The 22,148-nt window shown below is 49.2% G+C and overlaps 1 protein-coding gene across 3 annotated transcripts in view; it reads right to left on the bottom strand.

Annotated features, from left to right (window-relative positions):
• Nucleotides 1-22,148, bottom strand: part of COLQ (collagen like tail subunit of asymmetric acetylcholinesterase) — a 63,126-nt gene that overhangs the window by 23,037 nt on the left and 17,941 nt on the right. Inside the window, exons 1-6 of one of the 3 annotated variants that reach the window (XM_065876595.1) lie at nucleotides 19,314-19,389; nucleotides 7,082-7,194; nucleotides 5,858-5,959; nucleotides 2,254-2,298; nucleotides 1,897-1,923; nucleotides 53-124 (exon numbers count right to left, since the gene is read on the bottom strand). In XM_065876595.1, coding sequence (XP_065732667.1) covers nucleotides 53-124; nucleotides 1,897-1,923; nucleotides 2,254-2,298; nucleotides 5,858-5,959; nucleotides 7,082-7,194; nucleotides 19,314-19,389 — 435 coding nt within the window. Of the gene's footprint in view, nucleotides 1-52; nucleotides 125-1,896; nucleotides 1,924-2,253; nucleotides 2,299-5,857; nucleotides 5,960-7,081; nucleotides 7,195-19,313; nucleotides 19,390-22,148 lie in introns of those variants that run through there. The other 2 variants (XM_065876594.1, XM_065876596.1) reach the window with 2 other exon arrangements.

The raw sequence follows: 22,148 nt of genomic DNA, 5'->3' as shown, positions 1-22,148 counted from the left end.
TTCTCCCCTCCAGTTCTGATGCCACTGGAGCCCTGAGAGCTGCCACACTTACCCTGGGGCCTTCAGGGCCGGGCCAGCCAACAGGCCCAGGCATGCCAGGAACACCTGGGGGGCCGGGTCTGCCCTTCAAAGACAGAGAACAAAAGTCAGGACAACTGGGTTTGTTTCCCTCCCTCTAAAAACACACATTTATCTCTGTGGCCTAGAGGGGAGTATGGGGCCTCCAAGCATGGCCCCAGGACCCTCATCCCCACCCTCCAAAGACTGATGGCCTAGAAAGTTGGGCCACTCGGGTATGAGTTAAAGCCCTTGGTGTCACATTATGTCGACACACAAGATTTTTCTATTCAAGAAATGGAAGGTGATAGGGAAGGGATTCTAAACTTCTTGGTTCTTCGATTGTTATCATCTCTACCCATCCACCCAAATGTCCCCTGCATTCCCATAGGTCTCCCCAAGGAGGCAGTGTAGGAGGGGAGAGGATTATGTTTGGAGAGCAGCAGCAGATGCTGGGGGTACTCCCTCAAGGTCTTCCCCCCCTGCTCAGCATGCCCATTTCCCAGGGGCTACCTTCCTTGCTGTACCAACACTTTCCTTCTTACAACCTGCAAGTGTGGGTTTGCCGGGGGCAATTGGAGCTGCCCAGCAATTGATGTACCTCCCCTTCCTGCAGCCAACAGCCCAGCCCCCTTACATCAAGGTAAGGCAGGACAAATTCTCTGGTGCCATTCACACTCCAGAGCTCCCCTAGGGATCAGACTGAAGTTGGATGTCATCTGATACCACCCCATGCTGGGTTTCTTTCCCTGCCCCATCTGGGTCTCCCCTCCCCTCAGGCTCCTCTGGAGAGAGCTCCCTTAATCATTAATTCACTTGCACATGGCATGGACCATCTCTATCTCTGTGTCTAGGGAACCCAACATAAGCCAAGGAGCTATGGAAGAGTAAGCCCTGCAAGAGAGCATGGGAGCAGCGACTTGGGGTCTATGTTGACCTCTGCACCCACTGGCTCATTTCAGTTAGCCAAGCTGGAGATGTGGAAGGCTCAGCCCCTACCCAGACATCACAGGCACTGGCATGTGTGCTAGTTCCTGCTCCTGCCTTCCTCATCCACGGCAGACATCACTAATCAATCACGGCCCTCGTTAGTCCTGAGCATGGAGACGATGGCAGAATCCTCCCAACCCAGCACTTCAGTCGACCGCTGGGCCTTGACTGGAGTGGTCAGCTGTGCCTTCAAGGGTTGGAATTTTGCCTTACAAAGGTCTGTTTGAGGCCTTATAGTGAAAATAGTGAAAGTATTTGAATAAAACATTTAACGGGGAAAATAGTAATTTATATTTAGAACCAGAGGCATCTTTCTTGGCCAAAGTTTTGAACCTTCTTCTATATCACAAAGACCTACAATTTCAGTGCCAGCATCCATTGACTACAGCAAGCGGCAGGGGGTTGACTCCTTCCTGACACTAATGAGAACCTTAATAACATGTGTTTGGTTTACTGAGTCCCTGTGACCTGAAGTAACTCCCACTTATTTCAGCTGGGCCTTAAAGCAAAGCCATTTGTTTCTGTCTGACACTTTATTCCACTTTAATCAAATTGACAGTGAGAGTCATTTGGTGCCTCTGGCTGAGGCCTTCCTTGGAGGGTTTCTCTGATGGATGGCAGGATGAGGTGGTGTGAGGCTGGGGGAAATCTGGCCAGGCTTGGCAGCCTCTGGCAGAAGTCCAAATGCCAGTCACTACTGTCCTCATCAGGATGGCAGCGCTGTCATCAGCCATCTGGGTATCAGGGCCGCGGAGGTGTGCGGCTGGTCCCCACCCCTAGGAGTGCGCACACTCATGCACACCGAGCACAGCTGCCCGCGTAATGCTGACAGAACAGCATGGACCATACCTTCCTTCCCGGTCGGCCAAGCTCCCCCTGTGGATGGAGAAGACAGGTAAGCAGAGGCTGCTTTGGAGGAAAAGTTCTGGAATCAGAGGGCTTAGCAGGGCTGATGAGCGGGCATGCCCATGCGGCTTGGTCACCTGGCGGTTCACAGCACCCCCGCCATGTCAGGCAGCCCCCCCAGATGCACCGGCGGGGTCCCACACCTTCAGCAGCCCAGTCACCCCGGAGCCCATCCTCACGCACTTAAGGCAGGATTAGCACGTGCTTTGAAATCTGAACTTGCAAACCCTCAGTGGCGCCCCCAGAAAACAGGCTGGAACTACCAAGGAGAGGTGGGGTGAAGACACAGGTGGTTCGTACCTTTTCTCCCTTTGGTCCTGTCTTGCCGGGAAGCCCAGGCGGGCCCTACACAATCAAGATAAGAAGTGAAGAAAGCATGCATGAGCCCAAGGCAGGCCTGTGGGAGGAAGCCAAGGCAGGGAGGCGCTCCTTGGGCCCTAGCTCCTCAGCAGCCTCCTTCTCTCTGCAGATTCAGGGCTCCAGACACGGCAGGAAGGACACTCCACACTCTCCAGCCCAGGACCCTCCTCCCTAGGCCCCCTCTTCTTGCTTTCTCCAGGCTGTTTCCAGTAGCACCATTGTAATGAATGGTCACACACCTACTCTCTGTGATTTTCATTTTCTCCCTGGAATTCTTGGGTTGCCCGAAACATCCTAAGTGCTTGGTGAGAGCAGCTAAAGAGACGTGAAGATATGCTATTTGCTGACAACGAGATGCTGCACCACCTCTCACGTCTTTTCGGCTGCTCTTACCAAGTTTCCCTGGGGCCCAGACAAGGCAGAAGTTAGCCTTTGCTCGCAGGAGCAGCTGACACAGAAATTCCCATGGTGGATCTATGGGTACCAGGTACAGCAAAAGTCTTCTGTTTTAAGATGTGAAGAGTGCGTTTTTGTCCCACGGCCCGGCCACGGGAGTCCATGCCACTCTCTCACTTCGTCCCAGCTTACCCTTCCCCCTCCCCATGTCCTTAAGTCTATTCTCTACGTCTGCTTCTTTATTCCTGTCCTGACCCTAGGTTCTTCAGAACCTTTTCTTTTTTTTTAGATTCCACATATATGTGTTAGCATACAGTATTCGTTTTATTTTTCTCTTTCTGACTTATTTCACTCTGTATGACAGACAGTAGGTCCTTCCACCTCACCACAAATAACTCAATTTCGTTTCTTTTTATGGCTGAGTAATATTCCATTGTATATATGTGCCACATCTTCTTTATCTGTTCATCTGTCGATGGGCACTTAGGTTGCTTCCATGTCCTGGCTATTGTAAATAGAGCTGCAATGAACATTGTGGTATATGACTCTTTTCAAATTATGTTTTTCTCAGGGTATATGCCCAGTAGTGGGATTGCTGGGTCATATGGTAGTTCTATTTTTAGTTTTTTAAGGAACCTCTATACTGTTCTCCATAGTGGCTGTATCAATTTACATTCCCACCAACAGTGCTAGAGGGTTCCCTTTTCTCCACACCCTCTCCAGCATTTATTGTTTGTAGATTTTTTTGATGATGGCCATTCTGACTGATGTGAGGTGATAACTCATTGTAGTTTTGATTTTCATTTCTCTAATGATTAGTGATGTTGAGCATCCTTTCATGTGTTTGTTGGCAATCTGTATATCTTCTTTGCAGAAATGTCTGTTTAGGTTTTCTGCCCATTTTTGGAATGGGTTGTTTGTTTCTTTGATATTGAGCTGTATGAGCTGCTTGTAAATTTTGGAGATTAATCCTTTGTCAGTTGCTTCATATGCAAATATTTTCTCCCATTCTGAGGGTTGTCTTTTCATCTTGTTTATGGTTTCCTTTGCTGTGCGAAAGCTTTGAAGTTTCATTAGGTCCCATTTGCTTATTTTTGGTTTTATTTCCATTTCTCTAGGAAGGGTGTCAAAAAGGATCTTGCTGTGATTTATGTCATAGTGTGTTCTGCCTATGTTTTCCTCTAAGAGCTTTATAGTGTCTGGCCTTACTGTCCCCTGTTTCTTGTAGGCAAGACTCCAGCCTCTATGACCTTCCCTGAGTTCCAAAGGGTGGATTCGAACAAAGGACGAGCAGCCAGGAGACCACCTGAGGCAAGATTAAAGGGACCAGAGAAGCTCATCAAGGTGAGGAGATGAGGTTGAAGGAGGGCAGGCCCTGCTCACACCCTAATCTTGTCAGAGACCCCACCCTTGAACCACTGTTATAAAACTCTTCATCCAGTCCTCTGGGGTTGGGACACACAGTTCTGAGGGCATTAGCCCGCTGTGGCCCCCTTTGCCTGGCAAAGTAATAAAGCTGTCCTCTTCTACTTCACCCAAAACTCTGTCTCTGAGATTTGATTCGGCACCAGTGCAGGGAGGCTGAGCTTTCAGCATCGTTTCTCATGTGCTGTCTATCACTTGCTGTCAGCATGGACTTCAAGGCTGGGAAGATAGAAATCCCCCCAGAGCTGACCCTTGGGTGCCCACCATGCCTTTATGCGGACTCCCCAGCCCCTCTGTGGCAGCTCTGGTCCACCTGTTTTCCTCATTGCATTCAACAAATATTGATGGGGAAGCTCTACACCCCGGGCACTGGTGTGGGCTGGGCACACAGCATGAGCAAGGTAGACAATGTTCCTGCTCGCAAGACCAGGGGTCAGTTTACTGGTTCTGTAAGAAGCCAGATAGGAAGTATCTTAGGCTTTGGCTCTGATATAGCAATTCTGTCACAACTACTCAACTCTACCTGTTAGTGCAAAAGCAGCCAGAGACGATAATATTTAACTACAAAAAAAAGCCAGATTGGACCCCTGGCCATAGTTTGCCAACCCCGGCCATAGAGCTGACAATTTATGGAGGGGAGACCAAGGAGCCAGGAACAAAAAATAAGAAAACCATAACAACGTGAGAAAACTCTGCTGAGAAAGAAAATAGGTCATTGGGTGGAGAGTGACGGGGAGGGTACTGCAGGCGGAGTGGTCGAGCAGACGTGTCTGAGGAGGTGGTGGGCACACTGAGTGCTGAGGGACAAAGGAGCTGGTCATGGTGAAAATAAGAAGGCAGAAAGTGCCAAACAGCCGGAGCCACAAGCCTCAGGGCCCTAAGGCTGGAGCAAGCTTCGGGTGCTTGAGGACTCAACAGGTGCACTGTGGCTGCATTGAGTGGGCAGTGGTGGTCGTTTGAGGTGATGCAGGAGATAACGGGTCCCCGCGTGTGGGCTTTGCTCCCAGGGTGAGGAGTTTGTCTGGTCTTCTTCCCATGATGGAAAGCCACAGGAGGGGTTCCCCAGGAAGGGTGACATAATTCCTCTTTCCCGTCCCCATGGCAGGCCCAGACCCCAGGCTGAGGGATGTTCCTCCTCGATGGACCCCCTCTCTCAGGCCGGCCAGAGGGGCCAGGAGTCCGTGAGACAGGGTCTCTGGAGGGTACTCTTTGTCTGCCTAGAAAATCCTTTCTCTAGCATTTTGCCTGCTTCTCACTCTTACTTGAGCTTTGGTGGGGAGAGGTGAGCTACGTGGTGCCAGTATCTGGGGGCCAAACTGAGCTCAGGGTAACAAGTTCCCTGTTACCTCCATTTTTCTGGACTGAATGCAGGTACCTCTGGGTCCACTGGTGGGGTCACATTGTCATCAAATGTTTGTCTGGCGATAACTATAATAATAACCACACCCATTATCACCACTTTGGGGGTGCCCAAGCGACCAAGCAGCTCACTTGGTCACCCCCCAAATCCAGTACTGCAAGGGAAGTTATTATCCCCATTGTGTGGAGGAGGACATCAAGGCTGGGAGGCAGAATCCCCCAGAGGTGAACCAGTGTTCTGTCCATGTGGCTCCTCCAGGGCAGGAAGACAACCTCATGTCACCTGAAAACGGGCAGCTCTGCCCAGAGGGCATCCCTGCTCTGAACAGAGGACAGCGGGGTAGGGCCTGGGGGATGCACCGACCTGGGGCCCCGGAGGCCCGGGGGAGCTGAGCGACCCTTGCACGCATGGGGGCCGTGTGGTCTCCAGTTCCAGGACGAGATTCTTCATGTCTGGGGAGAGAAGCTTCAAGGCAAAGCGACACAGGTTACAGGTCAGACTTGGGGGACAGAAGAATGGTTACCTCCTGGACACAGACCTGTTCTATAGCCCAGCCCCTGAGGCTGGCGTTTCCCTGACACCCAGTGGGCGTCTCAAGAAGGTGACCTCTGGGTCTCCAGTTTCCATTCTCTCATCTGCTCTGAGACAAACCTGGTTTGAATGGATTACAGAGAGATAATGACCTCTCAGACGGAGTTAGGAAGCTCACTCAGGGGCCTTTTATCCAATGTCCAGGACAGCACCGTCCAAGAAAAATATAATGTGAGCCACCAATGCGAGACATCCTATATAGTTCAAAATTTCCTGGTAGCCACATGAAAAAGGTAAAAGGAAACAAGTGAAATTAATTTTAATAAGTATTTTATCTTACCCAATACATCCCAAGTATTATTATTTCAATGTATATTCAATGTAAAAAAATTACTGAGATATTTTACATTCTTATAAAATGCATCCAATGTGTATTTTACACTCAGCACATCTCAACTGGAGCTGGTCACATAGGGCCAGTGGTTACTGTACTGGGGGGTACAGGTCTAAGAGGTTCTGGAAAGATCTGAGCATCTCAAATCCCTGAAATGCCCTGGCCAGCTATCTTCTAGGTCAGCTTCTCCGACCCTGCTCTTTCCTCACCTTTTCCTCTCTCCCCACTTCCGTTCCCTCTCACAGGACTGTTTCCTGTGTCACCTCATGGATATGGTGTAAGTTCAATTCGGACTGCGGAAGGGAATTTCACAAGCAAGCACTTGGGGAGAAGAAAGACAGAAGGGAAAATTCCATGTCGGAGCCACTGATAGGAGCCCAGAAAGTTATAAATTCACCTCAATGTTTTTGAGAGGATGGGACACCTTGCCAAGTCCAATTCCCTGCTGAGAAGCATTTCCCTTCATTACTTGTTTAAGGCGGTGAGAGAAGAGACACGTACCAGAAACAGCTAAATGTCCAATCTGGGCTCTGCGTACCACGTGAGGGCAGAGAGCTAGATCCCTCCGGACAGACTCCCACTGAGCAGTGGGGGAGAAGGTGAGCTGTGTGGTGGCCCTGGGACCTGCATTTCTGCTCTCTCATGAGCCCAAAGCTACTCACCGGACTTCGGCCCCCTCTGAAGAACGGTGGTGGGAACAGAGGGGGTGGCGGGGGGGTCAGCAGGCAGCATGCTCTGTGGCCGCCACGCTTCTTCTGATCCAGGCCGGGAAGGGCTGTTCAAAGAAAACAATGCTCATTAGCGTGGGGTCAGTGCTAGGGCCTCTGGGTGTCCACCACGCCCGGGAAGACTACGTCTCATTTTCAAGTCTCATTTCCAGGCTGTTGGGTGTGAGCGCACCACCTGCCTGTACCTGATCTAGCCCTCCCCTGCTTTCACTGGATAAATGAACAGATGGTGTGGCCACTGTGACCATCACGAGGTCCAGGGCTGCTTCTCCAGACCCTGACTGGTCACTCTGTAGATGGGACAAGGAACGCCAAGTTCAAACTTACTCATAAGGTACCCCCAACAGCTGGGGAGAAGGCAGTGTCTGTTAATACCCTTGATGCTGTGCCCAGAAGGAACTGTTCTGAGGGGGGAGGCAGCAGGGCTGGGGGCAGCGCTGATCAGACCCAGAGCCAGGATTCCAAACATAGATTTGACTCCAGACTCTACACAGACATTCGAGGTCACCCATGCTCACTGGAGAGCTAAGGTTTAATGTCTCCAGACACAGGTGTGAGGAGATGAAGAGAGGACCCTGGATACTTACAGCTTCCTTGTCACATGCCCGTGTTCAGTGTTAGTGCATGTTCAGTGTTGAAGTGTACCTGGCAGGAAGGACACGGATCCTAAGTGTACAGCCCACTGGATTCCTGCAAAGGGGACACAACCTAGAAGCCAGCACTTGGGTGGAGGCACAGAACTCCCCGGCCTCTAGAAGCCTTTTCAGCTCCTGTCCAGTCTCTGCACTGCTCCCTGTGCACCACCCTGGCTGCTAGCCCTGGGGAGTCCTTGTGCCTGTATTTGAACTTTATATGAACGTGAATTCTTGTGTCCTTCTTTGGCTCTACACAGTGTCTGTGAGGGGCTTCCTGGTCATTGCTTGTCGTTGTTATGCTGCTGAATAGGGTTCCTATTCAGGCTCGTGCATTGGCTGGTGGGAGTGGAAATTGCTTCAACCTCTTTGGAAAACTCCCGTCATTGTCTACTAAAGCTGAATATAGGCACATACGATAGCTCGGCAACTCACTCCTAGGTGTTTACCGATGGAAAAGTGAGTACGTGTTCACCCAACACACGTACTAGAACATTCATAGCAGTGAGATCCGTAATCGCCCAAAGCTGTAATTTTCCAGCTCCCAGTTTTGGTCTCGTGATGGTACCTCCATCTCCACCCTTTCTGCAAACCTCTGATCTCACAGAACATGGGCAGGTTTCCCCCCACCCCCTGCACTCCTCTTGCCCTGAATCCAGTTTTCAGTCTTGTCTCCCAGGGGACAGTGCTAGCCTTCTCTTTCCACCCTGGGATCCAGGACTTGCCTCACACATCAGGCGACCAGCAGGTGCTCCCCAGAAGGCACCCGGTGTGGGGCAGCTTGCGTCAGCTCCAGCGCCCCGGGAATCACCGCCCTGAGCACACCCACACCCTCACACCCAGCAGAAGAGCATCCACTAGCAGGGCCAATGGTCCTCAGCACCCTCAGACGCAATGCCCCCATTGGTAAGGAATATTTTTAAAGACACCTTTGTTATCCTAAAATGAAATTCATAAATAATACAACATACCTATACAGTCAAAAAATCAATATAATGCTCTGAATATAATATAAAAGAGAACTCTCAGAAAAGTGATTTATGATATAAAAATGCATATTTTGACTATAAGTGGTCAGGCATTAGCACATCAGGAAACATGATGATGTAGTTAGATGCTTGCACCTATATGTGAAACCGCAGTGAATGTAACAGTTACGAACACAAGGTGCAGTAGAGGCAACACAAATGCTTCAAGTGACGTGCCCGCTGTGCGATGTGATTTTCTCAAATGATGAAAAACACTGGGTAAAATCCCAACCAAACAAAGCACAGTCATTACTCAGCAGTTGTAGTCTCAGAAAACTCAGTTTCATACTACAACTGTTCAACAAATTTGATGTCAAAGAGAATTAGTTTCTAGGATGAGATAATTATACAGGGTATGTATTATCCATGTGACATTTCAGAGTCATGTGGGACATGGAACTACTCTTCATGTATGATTCCGTCCCACTCTCTGTGGGAAACCCCTCACCTCAGCCACTGTGACAACTGAAAACGAAAATTTCCAACACGGCCCCACGAAACACTCTCTGACATAAATTGTAGCAATGTTTTCTTAGGTCAGTCTCCCAAGGCAATAGAAATAAAAGCAAAAATAACAAATGGGACTTAATCAAACTAATAAGCTTTTGCACAGCGAAGGAAACCATAAACAAAACAAAAAGACAACCTACAGAATGGGAGAAAATATTTGCAAATGATGCAACCAACTAGGGATTAATTTCCAAAATACACAAACAATCATACAGCTCAACAACAAAAAAACAAACAACCCAATCAAAAAATGGGCAGAAGACCTAAATAGACATTTCTCCAAAGAAGATATACAGACTGCCAACAAACACATGAAAGAATACTCAACATCATTAATCATTAGAGAAATGCAAATCAAAACTACAATGAGGTATCACCTCACACCAGTCAGAATGGCCATCATCAAAAAGTCTACAAATAACAAATGCTGGAGAGGGTGTGGAGAAAAGGGAACCCTCCTACACTGTTGGTGGGAATGTAAATGGGTACAGCCACTATGGAGAACAGTATGGAGTTTCCTTAAAAAGCTAAAAATAGAGCTACTATGTGATCTAGCAATCCCACTCCTGGGTATATACCTAGATAAAACTCTAATTCAAAAAATACATGCACCCCTACGTTCATTGCAGCACTATTTACAATTGCCAAGACATGGAAGCAACATAAATGTCCACTGATGGATGGATAAAGAAGATGTGGTACATATATACAATGGAATACTACTCGGCCATAAAAGAGAATAAAATAATGCCATCTGCAGCAACATGGGTGGACATAGAGATTATCATACTAAGTGACGTTAAGTCAGAGTAAGACAAATATATCACTTATATATGGAATCTAAAAAAAATGATACAAGTGAACTTATTTACAAAACAGAAACAGACTCACAGACACAGAAAACAAATTTATGGTTACCAAAGGGGAAAGATGGGGGAGGGATAAATTAGGAGTCTGGGATTAGCAGATATAAAGTACTATATATAAAGTGGATAAACAACAAGGTCCTTCTGTATAGCACAGGAAACTATATTCAGTATCCTGTCATAAACCGTAATAGAAAAGAATCTGATATATATATGTATATATCATATATATGAATATATATTCATATTCATATATATATATGAATCACTTTGCTGTATACCAAAATCGAACACAACTTTGTAATTCAATAAAATACTTCAATAAAAATAAAAAAAATAACAAACAAAATGGCCCCATTAGAAACTGTTGGCTTATCCCATGTTTGGAGACTGGCTTGGTCATGAACAGTCCACAGAATCTGGTTCCCACACAAAAGCAGCATCTGCCCCAGGCCAGGTAAGTTAACAAGGAACTGAGGGAATTCAGAGAAGCAAGGAAGAGGTGATGACCAGCTGGGAGGGACATGGGAGGCTTTCTGGAGGAGGTGGCATTCCTGCTAGCTCTGGAAGATTGGGGAAGATTCAGACAGGAAGTCTTCCAGACCCAGGAACTGTCTAGGGCAGTCAGGGGCACTAGAGCAAGGCCTTGAAGGACTGGATGGGGCAGGCGTGATGGAGGAGGAAGGCTCCCCAGGGGGAAGGAGGAACGGCAGGTAGAGACAATGTTCTATTCAGGCCACTTTGACTGGCAGAAGCAGAAGTTCATTCACACCGGCTCAGGTGGGAGAAAAGGGAGGTTCATCATAAAGCTGCCAAATGTTAGGAAGAGCAGGAACTGAAACTCCTGGCACTCCTCTTCTCCTCCCCCCGCCTCTCTCTTCCCCTCTCCTTCCCCTCCCTCCCCTCTCTCCTCTCCCCCCGCCCACCTCCTCTCTCTCCCCCTCCCCCTCCTCTTCTCCCCCTCTCCTCTCTTATGCTTCCTTCTGTGCATCTGTTCACCCTGTCTTTTTTTAATTTCCCCTTTGATTTCTTCGGGGATCCAGTGGTTGTTCAGCAGCATATTGTTTAGCCTCCACGTGTTTGTGTTTTTTACAGTTTTTTTCTTGTAGCTGATTTCTAATCTCATAGTGTTGTGGTCAGAAAAGATGCTTGATATGATTTCAATTTTCTTAAATTTACCAAGGCTTCCTTTGTGGCCCAGCATGTGATCAATCCTGGAGAATGTTTCATGTGCACTTGAGAAGAATGTGTATTCTGTGGCTTCTGGGTAGAGGGCTCAATAAATATCAATCAGGTCCAGCTGGTCTAATGTGTCATTTAAGGCCTATGTTTCCTTATTGATCTTCTGTCTGGATGATCTGTCCATCGATGAAAGTGGGGTGTTAAAGTCCCCCACTATTATTGTGTTACTATTGATTTCTCATTTTATGGCTGTTAGTATCTGCCTTATATTTTGAGGTGCTCGTGTGTTGGGTGCATATATATTTACAATTGTTATATCTTCTTGGATTGATCCCTTGATCATTATGCAGTGTCCTTCTTTGTCTCTTGTAACAGTCTTTATTTTAAAGTCTATTTTGTCTGATATAAGTATTGCTATTCCAGCTTTCTTTTGATTTCCATTTGCATGGAATACCTTTTTCCATCCCCTCACTTTCAGTCTGTATGTGTCCCTAGATCTGAAGTGGGTCTCTTGTAGACAGCATATATACAGGTCTTGTTTTTGTATCCATTCAGCCAGTCTATCTATGTCTTTTGATTGGAGCATATAATCCATTTACATTTAAGGTAATTATCGATACGTACGTTCCTAGTGCCATTTTCTTAATTGTTTTGGATTTGTTTTTGCAGGTCCTTTTCCTTCCCTTCCTCTTTTATTCTCTTCTCTTGTGACTTGACTACTAACTTTACTGTTGTGTTTGGATTCCTTTTTGTGTGCGTATCTACTGTAGATTTTTGGTTTGCAGTTACCATGAGGTTTTGATATAGCAGTCTGTATATAAACAAGATTGTTTTAAGTTGCTGGTCTTTTAATTTCAAATGCATTTCCAGTATCCTGCATTTGTACTCTCCCTTCTCACGATTGCTGGTTTTGATAGCATATTTTTGCACAGATGATTTCCTTCTTTTACTTTATGTTTGCCTTTACTGGTGAGCGTTTCCATTTGTAATTTTCTTGTTTCTAGTCATGGCATTTCCTTTTCCGCTTAGAGAAGTTCATTTAGCATTTGGTGCAAAGCTGATCTGGTGGTGGTGAATTCTCTTAGCTTTTGCTTGCCTGTAAAGCTTTTGATTTCTCCGTCGAATCTGAATGAGAGCCTTGCTGAATAGAGAATTCTTGGTTGTAGGTCCTAGCCTTTCATCACTTTAAATATATTGTGCCCCTCCCTCCTGACCTGCAGAGCTTCGGCTGAGAAATCAGTTGATAACCTTATGGGAGTTCCCTTGTATGTTATCTGTTGCTTTTCCCTTATTGCTTTTAACATTCTTTCTTGGTCTTTAATTTTTGTCAGTTTGATTACTATGTGTCTTGGCATGTACCTCCTTGGGTTTATCCTGCCTGGGACTCTCTGTGCTTCCTGGACTTGGGTGACTGTTTCCTGTCCCATGTTAGGGAAGTTTTCAGCTATTACTCTTCAAATATTTTCTCAGGTCTTTTCTCTCTCTCTTCTCCTTCTGGGACCCCTATAATGCAAATGTTGGTGCATTTAATGTTGTCCCAGAGGTCTCTTAGACTGTCTTCATTTCTTTTCGTTCTTTCTTCCTTTATTCTGTTCTGTGGCAGTGATTTCCGCGATTCTGTCTTGCAGCTCACTTATCCGTTCTTCTGCCTCAGTTACTCTGCTATTGATTTCTCTTAGTGTATTTTTCACTTCAGTTATTGCATTGTTCATCTCTGTTTGTTCTTTAGTTCTTCTAGGTCTTTGTTAAACATTGCTTGCATCTTCTCAGTCTGTGCCTCCATTCTTTTTCTGAGATCTTGGATCATCTTCACTATCGTTACTCTGAATTCTTTTTCTGGCAGATTGCCTGTCTCCACTTACTTATTTGTTCTTCTGGGGCTTTATCTTCTTCCTTCATCTGGGACATATTCCTCTGCTGTTTCATTCTGTCTGACTTTTTGTGATTATGGTTTCTGCTCTGCAGGCTCACGGATTGTAGTTCTTCTTGCTTCTGCTGTCTGCCTGCTGGTGGACAAGGCTATCCAAGAGGCTTGTGCAGGGTTCCTGATGCGAGGGGCTGGCTCCTGCCCACTGGTGGGTGGAGCTGGGTCTTGTCCCTCTGGTGGGCAGGGCTGTGCTCAGGAAGACTTTAAGCAGCCTGTCTGCTGATGGGTGGGGCTGTGTTCTCACCCTGTTGGTTGTCTGGCCTGAGGCATCCCAGCACTGGGGCCTATAGGCTGTTGGGTGGGGCTAGGTCTTGGGGAGGAAGTGGCAGCCTCCAGGAGGGTTCACGCCAATGAGTACATGCCAGAGCTGCTGCTTCCAGTGTCTTTGTCCCCACAGTGAGCCACAGCTGCCCCCCACCTCCACAGGAGACCCTCCAATACTAGCAGGTAGGTCTGTCCCAGTCTCTTATGAGGTCACTGCTTTTTCCCCTGGGTCCTGGCGGACACGTGACCTCGTGTGCCCTCCAAGAGTGGAGTTTCCATTTCCCCCAGTCCTGTGGAACTCCTGAAATCAAATCCCATTGGCCTTCAGAGCCAGATTCTCTGGGGGCTCCTCCTCCCATTGCCAGACCCCCAGGCTGGGAAGCCGGACGTGGGGCTCAGAACTTTCACTGCTGTGGGAGAACCGCTGTGGTATAATTGTTTTCCAGTTTGTGGGTCGCCCACCCAGTGGGTATGGGATTTGATTTTATTGTGATTGCACCCCTCTTACCATCTTGTTGTGGCTTCTTCTTTGTCTTTGGATGTAGGGTACCTTTTTTGGTAGGTTCCAGCGGTTTTTTTTGTCAATGGCTGTTCAGTTGTGATTTCAGTGTTTTTGTAAGAAGGGGTGAGCTCACGTCCTTCTACTCTGCCATCTTGCTGGCCGTAACTAAGAAGTCCTCAGGCAGATGGTTTCTGGCAGGGCTGTACCTGGAATTCAATGACATCAGCAGGAATCGTCTCTCCCGACCTCCCGGCTCTGCTTACTGGTGTCATCCTCACTCAGGTGGCTCTGCCTTTATTTTATGAGAGCAAGATGGGCACTAACTGCCACAGGCTGACTCACCCTGTCTTTTTTTGCATCTTTACTCCCCCATCACTGCATGGTGGCTGACCCAGTCTCACCTCAAATCTTTTACCTCCAGCATCTGTTTTGCCTGGAACATCCCTTTGTGGCTCTTGTTTCAAATATCCATGACGGGGACTCTGATGGCCCTACACATTTTTTCCAGCCAAGTGACAGGTCCCTGGGGTGGCTGTGCAGACCCGCCCAGGACCAGGCCCAATCTTCAGCAGCATCTCAGTGTGTTGCCAGCTCCACTGAGGCTATGGGAGAAGGGTCTCTGGAAGGGAGCAAGGGCAGGCAGACCTTCTAAATAAGTTAAATAGAGCACAGAAGCAAGAAGTTTTAAGGTGTAGGTCTAATGGGAGAGGAGGTTCTGGAAAGAAGAGCTGGAAAGTTAGTTTGGGGCTAGATCGTGCAGTTTTGGATCCCCCACCAAAGGGTTTAGGCTTTATTCAAAATGTAGTAGGGGGGCTTCCCTGGTGGCACAGTGGTTAAGAATCCACCTGCCGATGCAGGGGACATGGGTTCAAGCCCTGGTCCAGGAAGATCCCACATGCCGCGGAGCAGCTAAGCCCGTGAGCCACAACTACTGAGCCTGCGCTCTAGAGCCTGTGCTCTGCAACAAGAGAAGCCACCACAATGAGAAGCCCGCGCACCGCAACGAAGAGTAGCCCCCGCTCGCCGCAACTAGAGAAAGCCCATGCACAGCAACGAAGACCTAATGCAACCAAAAATAAATAAATAGATAAGAGGGTTAACATAAATTTTTAAAAAAATGTAGTAGGGAGCCACAGAAGGTGCTGAGTGAAGGAGTAATAGGATCAACACGGTGCTGGGAAAGACGGTGTAGAGGCAAGGTGGGCAAGGAGAGCTCAGAGAATGGCAGGCAGCAAGCAGGCTGCAGGCCGGGTGTGGAGATATCCTCTCAGGGCCTGCGGTGGTATGGAAGCAGTGAGGGCCGGAAGGAAGGGGCCACACAAACATCCTGGGGAGAAAGAGACTGGGAGTCAGTGCACTGCAGGGGTGAAAGAGGAGGAAGGATCAGGGTGATTTTGATGTTGCAGGGCACCTGGGGCAACAGTGGTCCGAGTCTAAGATAGAATAGTCAGAGAAGGCACGGTTTGTGAGGAAAGCTTCCAGCTTTAGAGTGAGACATTTGTTCATCTGTGCTTGTGCTTTGCCAGGCACTGGACTAGGCCTCGTGGGGGCAGAGCAGTGCCTAAATGTGCCCCTGCCTGTAGGCAGCTGCCGCGCCCTCTGCTCAGGGCCCACTCTGCCCTCCCACACCCAGCCCCGTCCTGGAGACTCTTACTCTACAGCAAGAACTGTCAGGTTCACCCTCCACCAAGAAGCTTTCCTTGATTCCCAGGCCAAGGCGAAGGGATCCTGCTATGCTTTCTCCAGGTTTACCCCATGTTAGCTCTTATCCATGGGGTGTTTCCTTGTGCTCTCTGTGAGGACGGGCGTCAGTTTTGATCCATAGGCTCTAGCACAGCACCTGGCATACACTGGATATTCCGAAAATGTTTGCTGAATTAATTTTTAAAATTTACTACATGCCAGGCACCATTTAAATGCTTCACACATATAAATTCACCTAATCCTCAGAAAAACCCTGAGAGTTAAGTACTATTATTACCATGATCATCATCCCCATTTTACAGATCTGGTAGCTGAGGCAAAGAGGTGAAGCAACTTGCCCAAGGTCATACAACTAGTAAGCGACAGAGCCAGGATTTGAACTCTGGTTCCAGAGTCCTTCCTGTTGATCTGGACACTATGACTGCATGTGTGTGGAAATAAAGATTGGGAGCTAAGAAGAAGGCCAGGGGTGTTCCTGGAACAACCACCTGAGATAGAAAGTGCCTCATTGCCATGAGGGAGGACGCACACTCGGGGACCCATCGGCATCTCGGTAAGAGGCCGTGAGAAAGGATTTATTCTAGGAGTTGGGCTTTTGCTACGTGATGCTGGCGGGAGCTTATGGGGAAGCCAAGTCTGGCCTTGCTCTGGACTGGCTGCTGTCAGGACATGAGGGTTAGTCTATGACTTCATCTTTTTTTTTTTTTAAATAAATTTATTTATTTATTTGTTTGTTTGGCTGTGTTGGGTCTTCGTTGCTGCACATGGGCTTTCTCTAGTTGCGGTGAGCAGGGGCTACTCTTTGTTGCAGTACGCGGGCTTCTCATTGCACTGGCTTCTCTTGTTGCAGAGCACAGGCTCTGGGTGCGTGGGTTTCAGTAGTTGCAGCACTCGGGCTCAGTAGTTGTGGCTCGCGGGCTTAGTTGCTCTGCAGCATGTGGGATCTTCCCGGACCAGGGCTCGAACCCATGTCCCCTGCATTGGCAGGCAGATTCTTAACCACTGGACCACCAGGGAAGTCCTGTGGCTACATCTTAATTCTCATCCAGAAGAAGAAGAGACAGGAGCTGTGGGCATAAAGCTGCAGCACGGTTACCCACGTGAGCAACGACAGAGGGCCCGCTGGCTGGGGGATAGTGTTGTTGTGTCCGTGTCTGGCATGGTGACAGAGTAGCCTTGTTTTTATCTTGATCCATCACGGTCACAGAGTGGCCCCGTTGGCTGTCGTTCTGTGAGGTTGTTTGTGTCCAAGAAGAGGAGCCGCAGCCGAGCCGGAGGGCAGGCAGCCAGGTCGCTGTGTTTTTACAAGACTTGACGTCAGCAGCAATGGCACTCCTCTCCTGTTTCTCTCCTAGAGTGTAAGCTGCTGCAGCTCTCTAGAGGCGGGCAGCTCTCCAGAGCCCTTCCCCGGCCCCAGTTGCAGCCTCTCCTCCGCCTCGGTTGGGCCTCAGCAAGGGCTGAGCTGTGGTTCTCCGCACGGCCTCTCCCAGCCAGGGGCACCTGGGGGGCAGCAGGTTTGCGTGCCGAAGGCGCACTGCTCATCGCCCCTGTTTCCAGACCATATAGGGCCTCGGTGCTTCCTGCAGTCCGCACCCTCTGCAGCCTCCACTGATGAAAGACCCTGGCCCCTTAGAGCCGTCCCTCCTTCACTCCCTCCTGGAGGCTGGAGCTCCCTTAGGGAAGACACACTACCAGCTGCTCCTGCCGAAGCTACTGCACTGTCCACCCCTCCCCCTCCCTCTGTCCCCTCCCCCTCCCCCCACTTCATCTTCAGCAGGTGAGGACCATCTATTTCTGCCTGCCCCCCAGCTCCCTGGAGAGGTTTGTTTTTAGCGCCGTCTAGTTTATTTCCAGCTCATTCCAGCTCAGAATATTTCCATCAGGTGGACATGTTTGGGAACAGCTTCCCCTCGCCTCTTCCTCCCAATCACTAAAACAGGCCTTCACATGTCTATTTTGGTGTCATCTGAGTGGCCTGCGGGTCTCTCCGGACTAGGCTGCCTCCGTGGAATCGTGTCTGAGCTCAGGTCCAGCCTGGAAAGCCCCAGAGGCTCTGTTGTAATGGAAACAATCCTGTGTGTGTGTCTGTACATGGCGCCTGCAGAAACCTGGGTGCCCCACGTGGCTCAGCCCCAGGCAGCTGCCTTGGAAATGCCAACCCCCGTGGAGTTTCGGGACTGCCCCCCCGACTTACAGACACCAAAGCCATTTTGTGCGTGGCCACTGCAGGGCCACATCACAGGTAGAAACAATGTTGAGTGTAATGCAGGCTTTCGGCAAACATTTGGGGTTTTTTTCTTTTTGCTGTTGTTGATGCTGTTTTTGCCCTTGCACTTGAGTCTGGTGCATATCCTTGGAAAGTGATTCACTCCGACCTACTCTTGGAAACATAGGGACTTGGATCAAAGTGTGAGTCCAGGTGCAAGTGACCATGGGCCCTGGCACGACTCCCTTCTTCAACCTGAGGCTCCCCATCTGCACCACAAGGAATTTGGCCCAAGCCACCTCCAAAGTCCTTTTTTTACACATATGACCCCAGGATCACCACTGTGTCCAGCTGGGTCTCTCACTCACCAGCCCAGCCCATCAGTAGGGCACTAGAGACAGCCTTTTCTGTTTCTGCCCCCTTTTATTGCATCAAGCAGCAACCCCTCAAATCAAGCAAATGTGTCATTAGAAGGCAGCAAAGGAAAGACGTGACACACACATCCTGCCCTTGCAGGTTGGGAAAATTACAGGTGCAGTCATGCACTAACTGCTCCAAAGCTGCTAGGGCTCATTACTTCCGCCCACTCCGCTCTGGGCCTCCCCTGCCTGTTGGAACTTGCGCTCCCAAGAGCCCGAGGAGAGGAGAGGTGAGGGCACACGCTCGTGGCACCGCTAAGGGTTCTGACCGTGAGTCAGATGGCTCAGCTACAACCAAGTTCTCACCCTGACCAGCGGCAGTTTGCCTGGTTTTCCCCGATTCACAGATTCCAGAGAAGGCTGCACCTTACAACTTTCTTCACACCAACCCCACTCATACCACATACACCTTGAGAAAAATATTCTGATCCTAGAGCCTGAAGGTATTTGAACGTCTCTGAAAAACCATGTTAGGAGTTTGCTGTCTTGCGATTTGACTGAGCAGGCCTGAGAGGCAGGTGAGGACACAGCCTACAGAGAAGACATTTGCCCCTGGGATGACGGTGAGCTGCATGACCCAGCCTGGAGCTGCCAGCCAGCCTGGAGAGAGATGGAGAGTGTCTTGGCCACCCGGTGCCAGGGTGGCCCCAGACCACAGAACACCATGCTACTTCAAAGCCAAGGGAGCAGCCGCTGCCAGCCTGCCACTCAAGGTCACAAGAGAGGCACACACACACAAACACACACACACACACGCACGTGTGCCAAGATCCCCATCCACTCCAATGTCAAGCCCCTTTACGTTGTAATTCCAACACCAGCGGAGGAGTTTAAAATTTAAAGGCTGCTGAAACCTCCAGAACAAGTTTGCTTTCCAAGAGTCTTTTCTCCAAAACAACAAACACACACACACTCACGCAACTCACCCAAGCAGCAAGCTGAGTAACAGAGCAGTCCTGAAATGGTGAGCAGATGAGCGAGGCTGAGGGATGGCCCCGTCATCGCAGGCAAGGCCCCGGAGGACTGGCCGGGGGACACCCGCTGGAGGCTGGCTGAGATTTGTCACGCCCCCAGCTCTCCCAGCGCCTGGCCTGCTGGGCATTTGGGGTGGGAGTTGGACAACCCCTGCTTTGGTGTCGCTTCTGCCCCAGATGCCAGGGGTCCGGAGGCCAGTCCTGAGCTCCTGGGAGCAGGAACGGGAGGCAGAGCTCTGGCCTCTCAGGACGATGCACTGGGGGTGGCTTTGGAGAGGAAGGGTTCCCCAGGGAGAGCCCAGGGGAGGAGGTGGGGCTGGAGCCCAGGATACTGATGCCCCAGCAGCAGAGGGGAAACGGAGGGTAACCCGTGAAACAGACTGCTTTGCACTCTGGCAAGCCTCACAGGGCCATCCTCACTGTCACCCCAGCCTCCGTGGGCGTGGGGTGGGGGGGAGTCTGCCTGCCTCCACTCCAGGGAAGGTCACCACATCTATGCCAGTGCTGGCAACAAAGCTAAACTTAATTTTTTAAATATGTATTTATATATATATTTCCAAAGGGCCCATGAGGCAAACTTTTAGATGAAGCTTCCCTGTAAAATGATTAAGTGACATATACCAGATACACGTGGAAACCTGACACTTTATAGGCACCCAATGCACAAGCATGCGTACAAACACACAGAATATTCTAGATCATAAAAGCAGTAAGCACTTCTGTTTTAACCAGCTTAGTAAGGACCATGAGCTATGGCAGGAGTTGGCAAACTTTTCCTGGAAAGGGCCGGATAGTGTTTTAGGCTCTACGGGCCTCATGGCCTCTGCTGCAAGGCAACTCTGCCATAGTGCATGAAAGCAGCATAGACAACACAGGAAGGAACGCGTGTGGCTGTGTTGCAATGAAACTTTATTTACAAAAATAGGAGGCAAGCTGGATTTGGCTCCCAGGCTGTAGTTTGCTGACCACTGAGCTACAACCTTCAAAAGAAAGGATACTTCTTGTATTCATTCATTCATCTGCTGTTTCATTCATTCAGAAATACACAGTGAGTGAGTGCCAAATGCCTGCAAGACACAATGACTAGACACAGTCCCTGCCCTCGGAACGTCTCAGTCAGTGTTGTAGAAAGAGTACAAGCCCTAGAGTCAGGCAAACTTGGGCTGCAGCCCTGCTTTTGCCACTTACTGGCTATCTGAACGTGAGGAACTTACTCACTCTCCTGTCGAGTGGGTATGGCGAAACTCACATAGGTCATTCGTTGTAAGGATTAGAGCAAGGCTTTTGGAGTTCCTAGCACAGAATAGGGGCTCTTTTATCAACATTTTCATAGATAACTTGTACGAGGTGGAAAAATAAAAGCGGCTAACATGGCACTGGGGTGTCTGGAGGGATTTACAAGAAGTGATGGGTACCAGTTGGGGCAGGGGATACAAGTGAGAAATCAGGGAAAGCTTCCTGGAAGAGGTGGCATTTGAGCTGTGCTTTGAAAGTTGAGAAGATCTGCTGGGGAACTTCCCTGGTGGTCCAGTGGGTAAGATTCCACACTCCCAATGCAGAGGGCCTGGGTTCGAGCCCTGCTTGGGGAACTAGATACCACATGCATGCCACAACTAAATGCTGCAACTAAGAGTTCACATGCCTCAACTAAGAAGTCCTCATGCTGTGGCTAAAAGATCCTGCATGCCACAACTAAGACCCAGTGCAGCCTAAATAAATAAATAAATATTAAAAACTGTATATATATCTGCTGGTACCGTGATGGGAGGAACGAGGGAGGAGAGGGTTAGGCTCTGCTCCTTCTCTGGAGCATCTCCCTCTGTTTGCAGAAACATCAGGGAAGACAGCACAGAGGGCACGGAGTCCTGAAACCCAGCCCAGGGCAGAAAGGTCTTCTGCGTCACATTTACCCAGATCCCCTGGTGCCAGGGCCTGTTCCTGCAGCTCTTCAATTTTTCAAGCGTCATTTCAAAAACCCTTAGAGACGGAAGTTTTGCCATTTTAAGCACCTGAAGCATTTATTTTTTTACCATTCCACATAGAACTTCTCCTCGAAAGGTTTACACAAGTAAACCACTCAGCTATACTTTGTGTCATGACTGTCAGAATGAAGGTGGCTGACTAGAGGATCACTGAGGTCCTGTCCAGCCCTGCAGGTGCCCGTGTCTCTACTCCCAACCTAATGTCTCAGGCTCACCAACGTCTCTTTCTGTCTCCCTCCCTCTGCGACTCTCTTTCCTGCCTCGATCCCATTCTCTCTCTGTCTTGCTGTCTCTAACTTGGTCTCATTCTCTGTCTCCGTCTCTCCAGGCACTAGCAGTTGAATTTCCTTAAGTCCAATGCCTGGAGATGTGCTCACTGCCTAACTGCCCCTCAGCCAAGCGTGCCAGCTTGAGATCAGGAGTCCTGGCCTCCAGTACTGTGTGGCCAGTAACTTGCGGCGCGACCTTGGAGAACTCACATCCGTGCTGGGGGTTGGTTTTCCTAAATGTAAATGGGAGCGTTGGACCGGATGCGCTCTAAGCCCATTCCAGCCCCGGCTTCTCCCAGAGGAGATGGTTCCTGAGACTCTCCTCTCTTCTCCCCTGGAGAGCAATCCTTGCCCTCGACGCAGCCTCTTGTTGGCCCAAGCACTAGCTCACCCGGCAGAGCTGCCTGCAAAATCTAATTCATAGTAAAAGTTTCTGGGGCCTTCCTGCAGCTGTCAGCAGGTGTCATATTCACAGTATTTTGTCTTAATCGCAGCTCTGGGATTCATCACCCAGGCCAGAAGACCTTTCTGGAATA

This window comes from Phocoena phocoena, chromosome 4, assembly GCF_963924675.1.
Source record: "Phocoena phocoena chromosome 4, mPhoPho1.1, whole genome shotgun sequence".
NCBI lineage: Eukaryota > Metazoa > Chordata > Mammalia > Artiodactyla > Phocoenidae > Phocoena > Phocoena phocoena.
This window is presented reverse-complemented; position numbering and strand designations above follow the sequence as displayed.